General features: G+C 40.8%; 2 protein-coding genes across 3 annotated transcripts in view; both read left to right on the forward strand.

Moving 5' to 3' along the window:
• The window catches only part of CAPN3 (calpain 3), an 89,809-nt gene extending 71,609 nt beyond the window's left edge, over positions 1–18,200 (forward strand). Inside the window, exon 19 of the mRNA XM_060274862.1 lies at positions 17,622–18,200. Coding sequence (XP_060130845.1) covers positions 17,622–17,633 — 12 coding nt within the window. The 3' untranslated portion in view covers positions 17,634–18,200. The remainder of the gene's footprint in view (positions 1–17,621) is intronic.
• Positions 859–17,554, forward strand: SNAP23 (synaptosome associated protein 23). 2 transcript variants are annotated; one of them, XM_035112320.2, is made up of 8 exons: positions 859–1,054; positions 7,921–8,029; positions 8,390–8,431; positions 8,875–8,923; positions 10,434–10,551; positions 12,918–13,067; positions 13,748–13,892; positions 14,761–17,554. In XM_035112320.2, exons 2-8 carry the CDS (start codon positions 7,973–7,975, stop codon positions 14,824–14,826), a joined length of 627 nt encoding a protein of 208 aa, XP_034968211.1. In that variant the 5' UTR covers positions 859–1,054; positions 7,921–7,972; the 3' UTR covers positions 14,827–17,554. The 2 variants fall into 2 exon arrangements, with proteins under 2 accessions (XP_034968211.1, XP_034968218.1); XM_035112327.2 differs by having other exon boundaries at positions 859–1,050.
• Positions 18,201–18,606: the final 406 nt, after the last annotated feature.

Here is an 18,606-nt window from a genome sequence, read left to right on the forward strand (position 1 = left end):
TACAGGAATTAGACATTATGATTACTACTAAGAAGCCTGTCTTGGAGACTAAGCTTGTTATCCCCGAGAATTCAGCTATTTAAACATAAACTCAGCTGAATAATAATAAAAAAACCTGCGTGCGCAGACAAACCTGAAAGCTAACGCACGAATCTTTATTTATTGCACTTCAGCGGGAGAAAGTTGTAATACTGTACTGCCCTTCCAGCCAGTACATGGGACTTTAAGGAGATTTCTTTATTCCTTGCTTAAGTCTGTTTATTATCATATTGTTATGCTCAGAGAAGAATCTGGAAAATTCAGATATGTCGATCATAGAGGTAGACACATTTCTCAAAAACCTAAACTTTGATTAGCCTTTAAATGGAAAAGCAAGGACGTCTCCACCGCAGTATCTGACCTGATGCAATGATTGCCACCGGCTTTGGCACTTTGAATCCATAACCAACTAAAGGAGAGGAAAGGAGAGCGCCAGCCAAAAAACAACAACAACTCTCCAGATGAGCAGTCGTTTTAGTCTTTGGCAGCAAAATAAAGAGTCTTGTGACACCTGAGAGATCAACAAAGTTGTTATAGCATAAGTGTTTGCAGACTACTGTGCATTGCGTCAGATGCAAGAAGCGTTACCCAGAGTTATAGGTATGTGTGCACAAGTTTGGGAGGGTAGGTTATAGAAAGCGAGGCCAGATGTAAACGGAATGCAGAAAACCAAACAGTGATTGGTGTTCTGGAAAGCGAAAGGAGGACGCGAAGTTTGACAGTCACTAGCTTTCACCAATAACTCGAAGCGGAAACGACTAGTGCAGTCCTGAGTGGGGGTTGCGGAGGAGGCGGGTGTTGTTGTCAAGGAGGGAGGAAGCGACACCTCGGCGGTCCAGGAGGAACTAGAGGGCGGAGGCTGTGAGGAAGTACTGTAGCCCGGGTGGGGCTTGGCCGAGCGAAGGGGCCCCCGCAGACTCGAGGCAGAGCGGAGCGACCTGTGGCGGAAGGCCCGAGCTCCCGGGTGCGGGGCTGGAGAGGAGGGCGAGGGCTGGTCGTCTCCGAAGCCGTGTGGGTGAGCCTCGAAAGGGAAAGCAAGGAGGGGGTGGCGGGGAATCCGGGGGTGGGGAGAAGTAGGCTCGCTGAGTAAGTGTGAATGAGTGCAGCGGCGTGCACTGGAAGGTGCGAGTGCGGGGTCGGCTCGGAGGGGAGCGAAAGGGGAGGTCGAGCGAGGTCAGGGTGCCGGAGGCAGGTGGGGCGCTCAAGGTGCCCGGGAAAGGAAGGGGCCGGGTGGGCGTCTCTCGGCTTCATACATATATGTACAGGGTATATATCTATATATAATGGTCGGCTGGGCTGGAGGCTGAACCTGGGCGAGGATCTGCGGCGAGTGGCCCAGGAATGCGGGCGGATGAGGAGCCCTGCGGAAGGAAGGGAGGAAGGAAGGAGAGAGGGGGAGGCGGATAGTGCAGGAAGCGGCGAGGAGGGAGGGAGAGGCAGAAGCGCCACTCTCGCATCCCCGGGAGCGGAGGGACCTCGGCGGGCGAAGCTGCCCTGCCGCCCCTTCCCGGCTTCCGGGATGCCTGCCTGGGACTGGCCTCCCTTCCAGGCCCCGCTTGGTCTGGGGAGTTAGGGATTCGTGAAGGAATGTGGCCAACCGGCTTCCTCTCCCCAGAGCTGCCCTATATTTCATGCTACCTGTATATCATTACTACATAAGCAAAATGAAAAAATTCCTTCAGTAGCACCTTAAAGACCAACTAAGTTTATATTTTGGTATGAGCTTTCGTGTGCATGCACACTTCTTCAGGAAAAGGATTACATAAGGTGTGAATGAATCCTTTTTCTGAGCACTTAATTCCTGAGGGTGGTTTAGAATGGAAAGGCACTTAATGGAGAAGGTAACTTTTGTTTAGGGGCGTTCCCATGCAGAGGGTACATAAAACAAGTGAGTAGGCATTTCAGAGTAATAATAGTAGCTGGTTTATGGAAAATAGAGTTTAAGGCATACTTTTATCATTCACAGTATACTCTACAATTGAAAGTTCACTCAGGGGTCAGTGTAGGACACCTGCAAAGGCACACACCAAAGCAGGGTCTGCTGGTCCTTTTCCTCCTTGCTGTTTCTGCTTTTTAACGTGCCCTCTCCAAGACATGCCATTAGTTTAAAACACATGTCTTCTCCCAAAGAATCCTGGGAAGTGTGGTACATACACAGTCCAAGAGTATGGTCAAGGACAGGCACCCCCAAACTGCAGCCCTCCAGATGTTTTGGCCTACAACTCCCATGATCCCTAGCTAACAGGACCAGTGGTCGGGGAAGGTGGGAATTGTAGTCCAAAACATCTGCAGGGCCGAAGTTTGGGGATGCCTGGTCAAGGACAATGAGAGCAGCTTCCACTCATTCTCTACATCAGGGCAGTGGTCCACATTTGCCCAAGAAGCAGAAGGCAAATGACTGGACAGTGTGAGAGTGGCTGGAAGAAAAGCTAGTAAAGGATATATTGTCCAAATCTGAACCCAACACTAGGTTGAAAGCCTTTACATCTTCATAATGTTGAGAACATTATATAACTTGAATCTTTGGTAAGGTACATGAAGTAGATTGGGCAATATGGACCTATTCATCTTATTTCCAATAATTCATTTCTGCTCATGCTTTCTACTCTTTGCTATTTCCTGTTAATCTGTTCTCCCATATGGCTCCCCATTTTCCCTTCTACTTGATCTTTTCTAACTCCTCCCACTTCTTTTTTTCTACTCTTCACCCCATGTCTTTTGTACATAGAGATAACTATTAACTATTATATGTAAACATGCTCCCTCCTCCCTTGAATGCACAGCCCTATGCAGCAACGTCTGATCAAAGAGCAGTCTCCCCTCATCCTCTACCCATTCAGTACAATTATAAACTATTCTAGGCTGTGTTGGCTATTCTCCATCTGGTTCATAGTCCTTCTGAGAACTATCTTTGCCATCAGCTTTGGTATCTCATGCAGCAGCCAAGCTGCTAGTGAAATATAGAGCAAGCACAGCTTTTTCAGAACCCTACAAAAGTTGCTTGCAGGAATCCCTGGTAATCAGTTTCCAGGGATGATCAGGAAATTACAAGGCTGCCATAAGCTTGCCTTCTTGTATGACTTGAGGTCTCGTTCACACATAGTACTGGTCTCTCTTGCTACTATGCACATTTATCTCCTTAAGAGTTATGGTAGTCTGCAGGCCTACGCACCCAGGACTATCAGCTTACTTTCATATGCTAGCACCCCCACAACATTTGCCATTCCTGAGTTTTATTCCCTGCTCTTGTTTCTTAATGTAGTCATACTCTTAAGAATACTACAAATAGTACTCTATACATTTTTAACTTACCATAGATGCATACATACTCCGTTCTGTTTCATCTTGACAATTAGGACTGGGATCCAAAGAGCCCCTTGTGGATGTTGAAGGCAACTTTATGCATGCATAGAGGATGTAGCAATTTTCCTTTCTAGCCACAACCCTTCCATTGCATTGAGTGCCAAGCTGGAGAGTCTCCAGACTTTCAGGCTAAGTGTTTTGAGGGAAGGTAATGGGCTGAGGGGAAAAGGGGGACTGAATAGCCTCAGGGCATTCAGCCTTTAAGACCCAGTTTAGAGAGGGAAAATGAACACCAGGAATTACTTGATGTTCCATGGCGCTGATTGTCATATCCTACTTACAGTTTTAATATATACAAAATACTTGAGCCGTGAGGTCTGCCATGAGAATTGCATCAATGTTCCAACTAACCTAAATAACCTTTCTAATAACATTCTTTATATCTCAAAATTGCTTCTCGTACACTTCAGAGTAAGTCACAAAGCAATAAAAGATATTTACTCAGGAAGTGTTCTGTTTAAAGATATAGGCTGTGATGCAAATCACTATGTTCACATGTTTCCAATCCCCCTTTGCACAGTGCATGCTACCAAAGTTGGTTCTCTTTTTCTTTCTGCACAGCAGTTGCTTGTGACTACTGAGTAACTTCTTAACAAAGTTTAGGAAACTCAGGAGGGGATTAAAAGTGATGTGAAATGGAATGGTGCATTTATAAATTAAAATTGCCAGTAATTCCCCTGCAAGTGGAAGTACTTATACAGTGGTACCTCTACTTATGAATTTAATGCGTTCCGAACACACATTTGTAAGTCGAAAAAAATTGTAAGTCAAATCCCATAGGAATGCATTGGGAGAAAAAATTCGTAAGTCAAAGCAACCCTATCTAAAAATTCGTAAGTAGAAAAAAATCCTATCTAAACCGCATCCAAGATGGCGGACGGAGCTCCATTTGTAAGTAGAAAAATTTGTAAGTAGAGTTATTTGTAAGTAGAGGTACCACTACTCTGGTGAGGAGCTGTTTCACTTCTGGCACCATGAATATCAATACAAAAGATAGATCTTTAGCAACAGAATGCTTGCTAATATCACATGGGGAATTCATTACAGAGGATTTTAGTAATTCCAGCATTGGCTGTCTTCTAACACTATTGCGCTGTTTCATTTTTGGGACCAAGAAGTTGAGAGAGAGCGCCTTACATTAACATGAAAGTATGCAGTCACTTGAGACAGATTTATAAAAGAAGTTTCCTCCCTAAGAAGAAGCCAATTTGTGGGGAATTAGTTGTTACACAACTAATTGTATTTTGGATTATATTAGGTTATGGAGACCTGTTTGCTCATGAAAGTTACTCTTATATTCAATGATAAAATCAAGTACAGTGGTACCTCAACTTACGAACGACTAGACAACCGAATTTTTCGACTTACGAATGTGGGTAATGGCTGCGCGCTTACGAATGTCTCGACATACGGGGGAAAACCGCGGCGGTTTTAGATAGGGATTTTTCGACTTACGAATTTTTCCGTTTCCAATGCATTCCTATGGGAAATCGTGTTTCCAATGGCCTTTTCGACTTACGAAGGTGCCTTCGGAACAAATTAAATTCGTAAGTCGAGGCACCACTGTAACATACTTGCCTTTGTATGAAAGCTGTCTCCAGAACTGCTTCTGTAACTTGGGTCTTTGGGTCTTCTCTAACGTAGGTGCAGGTATTTGGAGTTCCTTTGCTGTAGAATACATGAAAACTGCCTCCAAGACAATGTTCATACCCACACATTCTTCTTCTCAAATTATCTTTGAATGTGACCACTACTAAAGTTTTGAACAACAAAGCAGAAGCAAACTACAAAATGAAGTCAAATTTATACTGGTTTACCTGTTGTGGCTTTTCAAAAAAATATTCTGGGAAGGGTAGTTTGAAAACTCTGGAGGTTTTGATTTGTAGTGTAGATAGTAGATACTGCTGTTACTTAACTCTAGAAGGCCTTCCTAAGTAGTATTTAGGGTGTTTCAAGTGTTAAGCAAGCAAAGCAATCAACATGCTGTTACTGTGCTATCTGAAAGAGCAGCAATAACACTATTGTCCTTGTAGCATATTTAGGAAGCTGATAAAAAAAAGACAGGAAGAGATGTTGAGTGGTGTCTTTGTTTTCACATTTATTTATTTTTTTAGTCAGTGTAAAGTAATAGGGAAATAACTTCTCTGCTTCAAAAGAGTACTAGAGATACCACAAATGTTGTTGGTAGATAATGTGTTGCAAAATTCTTGGCTCCTTCGGCTTCTGATGAGATTTAAGTGTGCAACTTTTAAAAATCTCTGCTTGTGATATTCTGCTAAATATTCCTGATGCTCTTCTTAGTTAAATTTGTATTGTTCAAGTCCCAGACCATGTCAGATACATGCAGCAAGATGTAAGGAACCTCCTTTAACCAAAACAATCTGAGTCATGAGAGCATAATGGAACAAAAAGTTTATTTTAAAAATGTTTAACATTCAATAGTCAACATGCATATCTGGGGAAGGTTTTTAAAATGCCCAGACAACATATCGGGAAAGCTAAGACAAGCTAGGAAGAACTGAGGAGGAATGTAAAGGTAAAGATGGAGAATGGAATTTTTTGTGTCCGGTTCAGAGGATGGGAGTAGAATGGTTTAAACTTTAAAGGAAAGAGCTGTGACGAGCTGTGACAAAATGCTGTGGGCTGTGCACTACATGAAAATTAGCCAAATTTTAACTGATGTTATTGACCCATTAAAATTGCCTGCCACCTTGGAAGTAATATGCTAGGTATGGGTGGACATTTTCAGAGGAACCTATTGCTTCTGAGGAAGATATGACATTGTTTCTGAATTATTATCACTGTGGTCATTATTATCATTATCACTGAGCCTCTTGGAAGGTCGGGGGTTCAAATCCGCATGATGGGGTGAGCTTCCATGGCTCTGTCCCAGCTTCTGCCAGCCTAGCAGTTCAAAAGCATACCAGTGCAAGTAGATAAATAGGTACTGCTGCGATGGGAAGGTAAACGGCGTTTCCGTGCGCTCTGGCACTTGTCGCAGTGTTCCGTTGTGCCAGAAGCGGTTTAGTCATGCTGGCCACATGACCAGGAAAGCTGGCTGTGGACAAACGCCGGCTCCCTCAGCCTGAAAGTAAGATGAGCACCACAACCCCATAGTCGCCTGTGACTGGACTTAACCATCCAGGGGTCCTTTACCTTACCTTTTTACCTTATTGTTGAAAGTTGTGATTGTGGCAACTTTTTAGGGAGGCCATGCTTTCTCTATGGGAAGTGCTTGCTAATGTAATTTTTATAGGGTATTGTGATTTGATTCCCTCTTGGTATTTCTCTCTTTCAAGAACTAGAGGACCCTAAATCAACAAAATTATATCTTCTGAATAAGATACTAACTGAAAAAGATAGCATTGCACAAAGGAATAGTAGTTCATTTTTTAGGATTACGGCAATAAAATTCAGCTTTAAATTGTTTAGCATTTATAATGTTTCATAAGAGGAAAAAGAGGGAGTGGGGGGGGGGGTGTTTCGTTGAAGTCTTAACAACACAGTGCTAAAAATCAAGGGGAAACCCAGGGTGTTTTAAGAGCTGAAATCACTGTTGCCAGCAAACCTCAAATTCCTAAGATAGTAAACAACTGAGGCAGAGTAACAGTAATTAATACCTGCTGACTCCAGGATGGAAGAACAAACTTCATTTTTGTTTGGGGTGGAAAATGGGAAACATCCTTTCTGCATGTGGGTAATTATGTCATTCTGCCTCTGCATATTCCATACTCTCCATTCCCTTCCAGATACACCCTTGTCGGTTAACATAGCAATTTTACCTCCTCGAGGTAAATCGAGGAAGACAAATATGTAACTGTTTTAAATGGTTTCAACAGAAATGAAACCATTTAAAACAGTTACATATTTGCCTTCCTCGATTCTGCTGCTTGGACTAGACTAGAGCAAAACGTCTAGAGGGCTCAGAATTACAGAGGCTAAAAGTGAGGAGCAAAGAATTAGGGAGTGTTAAGATGTGGATGAGGCAGGGGCTTTATAGCCTGTCATTTTCTTTGTTTGGTCCCAGCTGCTGCACTTGGTACATGATTCCAGGACGAATGTGTTTTGCTTTGGGGTGAATGGGTTACACTTGTCATCTGTGGCTTGCTTGATTCCAGCTATTATAGTTCTCTTCCTGATCAGGTCACTGAAAATTGGGGCTGGGCTAAACTTGGTTTTTTCTCATTCCTTCATTTCACTAATCAAGTAAAAGTGCAAAACCTCATTTAAACTTCTTACTGACCGAGGTGCCAGTTTGAATGGAAACTGCTTTTACTAAATTATACCTTTTAAGCAATAAGCATATCTCCAATAGGGGCTATTTCATTATGGCTTTTCCCTATATATTCCAGTTATTGATTGATATTGCAATTTTAAATTGTGTGTTCCTTGTCTTGAGACCTGAGAATTGAGCTGAATGTAAATATAATAGGAACTGTGTTACCACCTCTTTAGAGCACTTGTATCATTTGACATTTATTAGAATTTTGCTTGTAAATAATGTATTCTTTGTTACAGAGGAAATACCATTGTTTGTGTATAGTCAGAGATCAGAAAATAAGTGTTAATCATGGCTGAGCTGTCGCCTGATGAAATTCAACTGAGAGCCCATCAAGTTACAGATGAGGTAATTACATTAGATTATTCTCTTTCTCCTGTGCTTGTGTAGTGGAAAGTAGACCTCATATTAAGGAAAGCTATTTAGGATGCATGAAGCCCTATCATAGTAAATGAGATTTGCTGTCCAAAATGGCTTCTGTACCACTGAAGAAGAAACCTCTCTTAATACGTCAAGCTTTTAATTTAGAAAACAAAAATACTGTTTTCAGAATATTGCTATTTGAAATGAGCAATATAACCTAGTAGGATCTATTCAGATTCAGGAATATAACATCATGCTCAGTTACATGAAACTCTGTATATAGTGTGATTACTAAATGTCTTTATAAGTCCATATGGCTGAAAATAAATCTCTTTTTTGTTTTAGTCTTTGGAAAGCACAAGGAGAATTCTTGGCATGGCCATTGAGGTAAGGAAAAGCTTTTGCGGGAGAGAGAGATGAGGAAGAACAAATCGAAATGTTTGAGAGCAGTTCATTCCTGCAGTTCTGGCACCAGCTGTTGCTATTTTTAAAGCGTGTGGGTGCCATTATGAGGCATGTGTAGTTGATGACTATGGGTGAAACAGCTTTGCAACTTTAAATATTTGCATTGCTGCTGTATTTAGGGTTCAAATTCAAAATTGATTAGCTGTCGGATACTTGCATCTGAATTGCTCAACTTCTGCAAGATTCTGAACATACTTTTATCACAAAAAATGGACTTCCTTGAGGTTTACATGGTACTAATGCAAATATTGTACTCTTCACTAGAAACTCTGTAGAATGACCTGTTGTAGTCCAAACTTGTGCCCAATTCTAGCATTAGATTTTACTGGTTGTGTATCTCCTATCATTTTTTTTCTTCCTTACAGTCCCAAGATACAGGAATCAAAACTCTCACCCTGCTAGATGAACAAGGGGGTGAGTTGTGCATGTGTAATATATATATATATATATATATATAGAATGTGTGTTAGTTCAGCTTGAATGATCTACAAAACAGCTTGACCGAATGTGCTGAAATTTTGACACAACATCACATGCAAATACGAGATTAATATAAGACAGTTTGCGTGGACAGATGTAACACGTGGGCCACGTAAAAAAACCCAAAACCCTGTGTTTCAGAACACACAACTCACCCAAAAGTGCATGCTGGGAAATAGAACGGAGAAGCAGCGTCTCCATTGGCTGCATACAATCAGTGGCATCACAAAATTCCACGGCAACCAACTGAAAACGGCCTTTTGCAGCAACAAGGCCCAGCATTGCCCAGCCGAATGAATAGGCTGCAGCATTGCCCAGCCGGAAGAACTGACTAGGCCGCAGTGGATGAGTCCGGGGGGTGGGGTGGGGGGAGGAGTCAAAAGGGGGGCTCTGAGGGCCCATTTAACAGACTAAGCCAAAGTTGGGCCTACAGGGGAGTCTGAAGGGGGACTCTGAGGGCCAGTTTAACAGACTAAGCCACAACAACGTGTGGCAGAGCCAGCTAGTGACAGATAGATAGATGGATGGATAGATAGATAGATTCGATTCGATTAGAATGATGGTTCTTACATTGGCTTGCTCAATACGATCTTTGTTGGTTTCAGCCTGGAATACAAAACATAGCATAAGACTGCTACTAAACTAGAAAGATGAAAACAAGCTGTTTATATCATGCTGTGATTCAACGGTTTCTTCAAGAGCTGGATCAGAATAAGTTTGTTGATAATATTATGGCTTGGGTTATCTAAAGTATATTGCGTGCAGCATGCAGTGTTTTTTTTTTTTTACTTCAGTTTTGAGACCTGAGGCACATGAATATTGTGTGTTTGTTTGTTTGATTGTTTACCCGCCCTTCAACTTAAGATCCCAGGGTGGGTTGCAACATTAAAACACAACATTAAAACCAGTTTAAAACAGATTACAATAATTAAAAATAAGGTGCGTTCTAAAACTATGCACCTCAAGTGTCAAAATCCAGGATAAATAGGTGTGTCTTCAGCACCCCCCCCCCCCGGAAGTTGTATAATGAAGGTGCCAGATGCACCTCTAGGGAGGAGGTTCCACAGCTTAGGGGCCACCACAGAGAAAGCCCTCTCTTGCTCCCCCACTCCAAACCTCTGAGGGTGAAGGAACTACCAAGAGGGGCCCCTCTGCTGAACTCAGCATCCGAGAGTGTCTGTAGGAAAGAAGGCGGTCTTTCAGATATTTGGGGCCTGAGTCCACCCAGGTGTGGATACTGGTGTGATTCACTTGCATATTATTGGTATTCAAAAAAGTTTCTCTTGCAACTCCAAAGTTACTTTTTAATGCATTTCCTCTGGTTTTTTCTTTTTTTTAAAAAAAGAAGCATTTTGAACACAAACCATTAAAGTTCTCATCTGAAGATCAAGCATATTGCAGCATTTATGTTCTCTAAAATTCCTTTTCTTTATACTTTTCTTAGAACAGTTAACCCGTATAGAAGAAGGAATGGACCAGATAAACAAAGACATGAGAGAAGCCGAGAAGAACTTGACAGAGCTCAACAAGTGTTGTGGTCTCTGTGTCTGTCCTTGCAATAGGTCAGTTAAAGGCAGGTTGATGAATTCCAAAATTCAAGGGGGAAAAATGAGGCCATTGAGAAATGCTCAGAAGATCAAGATTGGGAGTTTTTTATAAAAAAACTGGTGTGCTTTAGACTATTTCCCCAAGTTTAAGTGAAAGTTCTAAATTTTTTAGTATCCTTGAACCTGGTTATGTGTAAGGGCAAAAGAATAAAGTAACAATAAAAGCTTGGATGACCTTAGTTACCATTATTGAATACAGTGTCAGTATTGTTTTTGTTAAAATAATACCTGGTTGGTATCATTAAGGTACAGATTTCACACACACACACACACACACACACACACACACACACACACACGAGTAGGTTGACTAGAAGCAAGGAATATTTGGAAATGCTTTGAGAGCTTGGCAGGCAGGAGTAAGATATACATTCTAAATACCGTACCTGTTTTCTTCTTCCTTTTGCTATCATATTCTAACTCCTTTTTCCTGGAGAGTGCTTAGCTTGTTTGAGAGCTTTTGTGATAGTTCTAAATATTCTTTTTTTGACATATGCACATTGGAGAGATCTATGGAATCTATTTCAGTTTACTTAAGCAGAGGAAGAGGGACAATATAACCTTCTAGTAATTTTGGGATGGTCTGGCCTTAACACAAGTAGTGAATACAGCACTCGCAGAATTAAGTTTCAGTACTAACCCCACTTACAAGGAAGTGACCCCCATTGAATTTAGTAGGACCTTCTTCTGATTAGACGAGGATTGCAGTCTTAATCGTTTTTTCCTTCTCCCTGTGTTAGGGTTAAGCTGCTCCCCCCCCCCTAAACACAAACATAATCTCAGCTGTACTTTTGAAATAGTTTGTTTGCTAACAACTATTTATCTGTTTGCTGGTCTTACTGCTCACTCTTTTCTCATTCTCTCTCCTAACCACCCCACTTTTCCTTGCTTAATAAAATGAAGATTTAGCAGCAGAGGTTGGATTCGCTTAACTGGTCAAAGTGGACTTTAGAAAAAGGTCAATCTTATGAAGCAGCCTGTACTGTTAACCAGCTGCCTGAAGGTGATATTCTAACTGGGTGCATATATGCATGTGCATGCTGTCTTAACATGCAAGCTATTTTGTGATGGTCCGTAGTTGTGTTTGTATCTGTGCTATGTCGCTTATAGATTGTGTTTAAACTATTTGTTCTGGCCTCATAAACCTGATATCAACCTAGGATGATACTATGGGTGATATTTGGTTGTAAATCTATTGGATTTTGTTTCAGGAAAATTGCTGGATTGTATACAATGGGGAAAATGTTGGAGGAATATTGTGAAATGATACTAAAAGCTAACAGTGGGGGTTTTCTAGTCACCGTTAGCTCACATAAAGTTCCAAAACTGCACGGGGAACCTATAGCTCTCCAGATTTTGATGGACTCCAGCTCCTATCTTGCTTGAGTGCTGACTGAGACTCATGGGAGTTGGGAGTCCAAGAACATCTGGAGGACCACAGATTCCCAATCCCTCATGTTTACTATTCCGTGAATCATTATCTTACATACAACTTGTTAAAAACTCTAGTGATGATTTGCATTTGGTCATCCAATTCAGTAGTACCTTGTTGTGAGTCCGCCCCATTTAGCGACCATTTCTTGGAATGTCCGCAGCAAACCCGGAAGTACCGGAACAGGTTACTTCTGGTTTCGCCGTTCGCACAGAAGTGCTAAATTGTGCTTCGTGCATAGGCAGAAGCACAAAACCGCTCATGCGCAGAGCGGCGCTTTGTCGAGCGTCCGGTGCTCCGGAACAGATCCCAGACTCAAGACAAGGTGTCACTGTACTGTATTAAAATTATGAACTACTGATACTCCATTCATCTGTCCAAAAATATAATGCTGGGAGATTATACCGTACATTATTTCTTCTTAAACACGCATTGTAGTCCTATGTCTTAGACTGTAATTTGGTTGATTTTCTTTTAACATAGCAGCCATTAGTGGCAACAATGAGGCTGACGTGTAAGAAAACAGCTCGGATACCAAAGCAGTCCAAGATTTAAATATAACATACGAACTTTAGTAAAATAAAATTGTTGTTTTTATTTTTGTATAAGATTGCTTCCAGTGTGAAATTAAATGTCTTAAATTCACTTGCTATATGACATTTTTGGTGCACACACAAAGCTCAGTGGAAATGTAAAGAATGTGTATATGAAAACATGAAAACACATCAGGAAGTCATCTTCCTATGGGATACATCTTCTGTGGCAAACCTGGGGCTATTACTCTGTCATGTATGAAACAGTCCTTTCTATTACTTGTTGTATTGCACATTGGGTTTGTTAAAACTTTATATCTTTGATCTAATAATGTGCGGTCTGGCTTTTTTTGTAGAACAAAGAATTTTGAGACTAGTAGAGCTTACAAGACAACTTGGGGTGATGGTATGGAGAATAATCATGTAGTGTCTAAACAACCAGGGCGTGTTGCAAACAATCAGCAACAGAATTCGGGAGGAACAACAACTGGAGGCTACATAAAACGGTAAGATACTTCTCCTGCCCACTCCTGAATATTTATAGGACCAAATGCTTCTTTCTCTGCAATAGTAGTGGCTGCATTTTGAAAAGCTTGAGGACAAACCTTTTGACTTGGTCCACACAATCAAATCTTTGCTTCATTAGCCAGGATATACATAAGCTCTATGCAGTTGCACACAGCTGCCATGCTCCTGATTCACTTTTCCCTTTGTGTGAGTGGAGGAAACAAGCCAAGAAGCCATAGTTAACCACAGCATCTCATTACTTTTGAAGCAGGAACTATAGTTAATGGATTCCATACAATTCAGAATATAAAGTCATGAAAGTTGACTTCTGAATCCTGGCTTGACTGGAAGCCATTAATCACCCATTTTATAACTAGAAGCTGTTATCCAGATACCATTTCTGGAATCTTTTCTACTTTGCACCAAGGGGCTATCCAGAGATTCACAGAGCTTCTGATTTGATCATTCAAACATGGCTATTCTGTGTAATTCCGAGACACTTCTAGTTGATCTATAGTGTCTCTAGGGGATTATATCACTTTCCGATTCAATTTTTCAAACAAACTTGCGTAGAAACCTCTATAGCAGAAAATACTTCTGAAAACGTGGGATGCAATAACATTCAGGAGAAAGGAACTTGGGATTTCTCAATGTTGGCTTCCCTTGATACTTTCAACAGGGTAACAAATGATGCCAGAGAAGATGAAATGGAAGAAAACCTAACTCAAGTTGGAAACATATTGGGGAACCTGAAAAATATGGCCGTGGAGATGGGCAACACAATTGATACACAAAACCAGCAGATAGACCAGATAAACATTAAGGTAAGAAACAAAGAATTCAACTGTTGGTGTCTTAATGTTGGTAAATCTAGTGTCCAGGTGGACAAGTTAATAATTCTTCAAGGCCACAGTGCTAAGCTGTAGATACACTGTGTATTTTTGTTACATTTGTTGTTGTTTTAGTTTTCTATACACCACTTAAATATATTTTAATATATTAAGTGATAGAGAAGTGGTCTAAACAGAAACACATTGCTCTTTATTATATATGTGTGCTACATTTTTCCTAATAATTTGATTATATCACTATTACTGCCAATAAAAACTTAACTGAATAGGAAGATTTAGCTGCTTTTGGAAAACACACTGGCATAGTTTGGGTTGGACTTCCTTGAAGCAGGGTGTGCCAGATATGGAGTGTGGTCCCAAGATTGTCTTCCATCATGGTTTTGCTGTTCTTAACATACAACAGATCTTGGGGAAGGAAGTTGGCTCAGATACATAAGACCCAACTCCTTTAGGTCTTCATTGATGAAAATGAGTGCATTGAATCTTGCTCTTCTAGAACACTTCTAGAAGCCAGCTTAAATCCTAAACTGCTGGTGTAATAGTCAGCCAGTAACCAGTTCACCCAGGGTCCAAAACATTCCTTCCAGTACTTTAAGCATATCTTCATTGGTAGGTGGTATTTGCTCTAAATTCTGAATGAGTTGCAGGAGTGAAAGGCTCTTCTGCTCAGATGGCTTCAATTACCACTTAACTACTAGTCTGTCTCTTGAATCACCGTAATACAAACAAACTTATTCTGAGCCAGCTCCTGAAGAAATGGTTTAATCACAGCATGATATAGTTTGTTTTCATCTTTTTAGTGTAGTACGGTAGCAGTCTTATGCTATATTTTGTATTCCAGGCTGAAACCAACAAAGATCGTATTGAGCAAGCCAATGTACGAGCCAAAAAACTCATTGAAAACTAGCAGCCTTCTTCCAATTCTTTATCCAACTGAAGACGTCCATTTTAGTCTACAAACCTCAATTTCCAAAGAAGAAAGATGGCAGGATTCAGAAGAGGGAACAAAGCAGGACATGCATCATATGGCTTCTTTTGTTGCTTGTATACAGACTTGATTTGAGAATCCAGGAAAATAGCACAACAGAGACTTTGCTTCCTTACTCTTTTTAATATATCCTCAGGGTTTCGTTTTCTGGCTTCAAATATTTCCATGGTACCTTCTCCCCCTTTTGCAGTAGAATAGTAGAGTGTGAGGCAACTGAGCAAAGGCAGAAGAGGATGCATTCAGTGAATGTCATTACCTCACTCAATATTTCATGTCATCACTAAAATGGTGGATGAGTAATTTTCATGAACTTTGTCTTTAAGCTGACCTTAGTTTACAAAACACCTAGATTTCATGGTCAAGCCATACATGATGGGGTGGGATGGGGGTGCATTTTATATTCTTATAATTGGAATTTGTAGTTCAGCAACTACTACTACTGAGAATGGGGCTTTAAAACACATCATTGTTGACATTCAATATATATAGGAGAGAACTACATTTTGTGAGCCATAGCAATTCTCATTTGGATACCAAGGGGATGAGTAGTCCAGCTACACACAAAAAACCTGTATAGTTGGACATGGGACTCTCACAAAAATTTTAGGAGTTTATCCCCCATTTTATTCTGGAAAGACTGGGTGTTTGCCACCAACCCTACTAGTCATTGCTCTACCCAGAGATACTTTATGGTGGCTGGAGGACCTAGGGGAGGTGAAAGGGCCTACACAGCACCTAATGATCAACTCGGGATTCCAATCAAAACACTTCCAGGTGAAGAGCTCTGTTGCAAATTGTTGTATGAGTTGTCAGAAATCATCTTTTCCTTTTCCGGTAAATGCTGCATATTATTTGGACGCTGGTAGTGCTGAAAAGAGATTTTGATCTGCGAAATGTTCCATCAAAAAGCAACATTTGGAAAGTTATGCAGAGCTTAAGGTTGAGTGAAAACTATTTTGTAATGCTGTTTCCTAAATAAATTCATCCTTCCCTACACAAACTATGAATCTAGTTGTGTACCAAAAAGCCAACATCTGGAGAGCAGCATCTTGAGATATTTATTCAGAGCAAAACACTTACAGGATTTCTAGAGAGACCTCCAAAGCAGGGTACAATCTAGTTTCCAATGAGAACAAAAACTATGGTTGTTACAGTGAGTTTGCATCTACCGTGGCTTGATAAAACTCAGTTCTTTAAATTGTTTTTAATTGACTACAGTTGTGTGCTCACCTGGTTTTCTTCAGCAGCTCATTACAAAATAAGAGTTGTGTCATCTTTTAGTTGGAACCATATGCGTGTTAAGCTTCAAACCTGTACTGAAATATGTGAAAGACTGAAGTCAGTATTGAAACATAGCTTTGCTGCTTCTATCTTTCTTATCATGAGACTGAATGTGTGTTTATTTTACAAACTTTAAAGCTGTGGCTTGGCTATAGGTTATTCCTTGCTCTGCAAATTGTGATCCCTCAAGCTTGAATGTACACCATCAACTATGTGTTGTGTAATCCTGAAGCAGGTAGCAAAGCTTGAAGCCCATGAGGAACTGCCATTCATGACTTCTAGACTACATTTAATTTGACGGGTTGCAAGTTGTTCAGGCCTTCTGTAGTGAGTGCTTAGCATATAACCTTCAGTTCATTTCTGTTTCAGGATGAAGGTGCTTGATTTAGCTTTCTTAGAGGACTGGTTCAACAAAAAATGTTACAGTTCCAAGGATTCTCAAGAAAGTTTTAGTTCACTCTTCTAATTAAGAGTTCACCAAACAGCATTGGAATCATTTTGTTTTCTAAAGAGATACGTACTTAGTGCTTTGTGCTGCTGTATATGTTTAAGCTGGATTTTTTTTATCATATGTAGAAATTATAAATTGATCATAATTTGAGGGTGGAGCGTAGTTCCCAACCCTTCCATAGAAGGAAAAATAGTTCATGTAGACAGTTTCTGAGTGCTTTTTCTTTGTAAAAAGACTGCCCAGTAAATAGCTGTGCCTTGTGGTGGTTGCTGCCAGACAAGAGCTTAAAACAAATTGGCTCATTGTATTGCCACTTCCCATAGATGACAAGAGGATACCTCATTTTTCTACCGCTCTGCATGTCAATTCCAACTGAGCCATAATTTTTTTATTAAGACAAAGCTCAGTCTTCCATGTAACCTGCTGTCAACAAGGGTGAGGTGGTAATTCTAGCTGTGTAGGGTAGAAACTGCGCACATCACTGTCGGTTTGTTTATTGTATTAGTAATAGTGAAACATGCAATCCTCAAAGCTGGAAATGGCAGTTCGCACACTAAACCTTGTCTATGGAAATAAAATGGTGAATATTCAAGTGCCGTAATAACTGTTACTGTTAATTTCAGATTTACCAGGCTACCATCACAGATAGTGAAAATGTGGCTTTCTAATGCACATGTGTTCAGTAGCCTCTGGAAACACTACAGCAGTGTGAAAAAGTACTTGGATGTGGATAGCATATTTTCTTGTGTTATAACTGAAACTTTGAATTCTTAAATAGCTTTTAACTGCATAGTGCTCTACATCAAACTATACCTTCTTTTTTGCTTTCTAGATTGCCCATTTTAAGCTGTAATTAAGCGAATGCCTCAGGTTTCTACTTGCTGGACTGAATAAATTAACTTATGGTTGCCTGCATTGCCTGTCTCTTTCAAAAACACATGTACAGTGGTGCCTCGACTTACGAATTTAATCCGTTCCGAAGGCACCTTCGTAGGTCGAAAAATTCGTAAGTCAAAAAGCGCCATTGGAAACGCGATTTCCCATAGGAATGCATTGGAAACGGAAAAATCCTTAAGTCGAAGCAACCCCATCTAAAAATTCGCAAGTCGAAAAAACCCTATCTAAAACTGCCGCGGTTTCCGTTTGGATGTCGAGAAATTCATAAGCGTGCGGCCATTTGCCCCATTCGTAAGTCGAAAAATTTGGTTGTCGAGTCGTTCGTACGCCGAGGTACCACTGTAATGCTGACTAGCATTGAAAATCGAACTTAGTACTACCTTGTTGCCTACTTTAGAGAGTAAGCTACAAGTGATTTTTCTAATCAGAACTAACTGAATTATTCTTTGTTGCTGCTGTGGCAGCCTTTTCTAAAAACAACATATTTTATGTAGCAAAAGAGGAAGTACAGATGTCCATTCTGAAGATCAGCCCTGAGTGCTCACTGGAAGGACAGATCCTGAAGCTGAGGCTCCAATACTTTGGCCACCTCATGAGAAGACTCCCTGGAAAGGACCCAGATGTTGGGAAAGATGGAGGGCAAAAGGAGAAGGGGACGACAGAGGACAAGATGGTTGGACAGTGTTCTCGAAGCTACGAACATGAGTTTGACCAAACTGCGGGAGGCAGTGCAAGACAGGAGTGCCTGGCGTGCTATGGTCCATGGGGTCACGAAGAGTCGGACACGACTAAACGACAACAAAGCCTCAGATATTCTCCTTTCCATATATTTGTGTCAAGTAGCATAACCCCTGAAGTTTGTCAAGCTTCTGAGGAATTTCTAAGAATTTAGTGTCACACTGGCTATGTGCAATTCTTTAGTTTAGTTTTGTGGGAGTGGCTTAATCTTACCAGAACTCTCCCCCAAATGGAACAGTTGATCCATATAGTCCTGTTTAGTAAAATATTTTCTCCTGCATACTTATTTGATCCCTACTCCTCACTTGCTAGTAGAAGATAAACATGGTGGG

This window comes from Zootoca vivipara, chromosome 1 (assembly GCF_963506605.1).
Source record: "Zootoca vivipara chromosome 1, rZooViv1.1, whole genome shotgun sequence".
In the NCBI taxonomy this organism is placed as follows: Eukaryota; Metazoa; Chordata; class Lepidosauria; order Squamata; family Lacertidae; genus Zootoca; species Zootoca vivipara.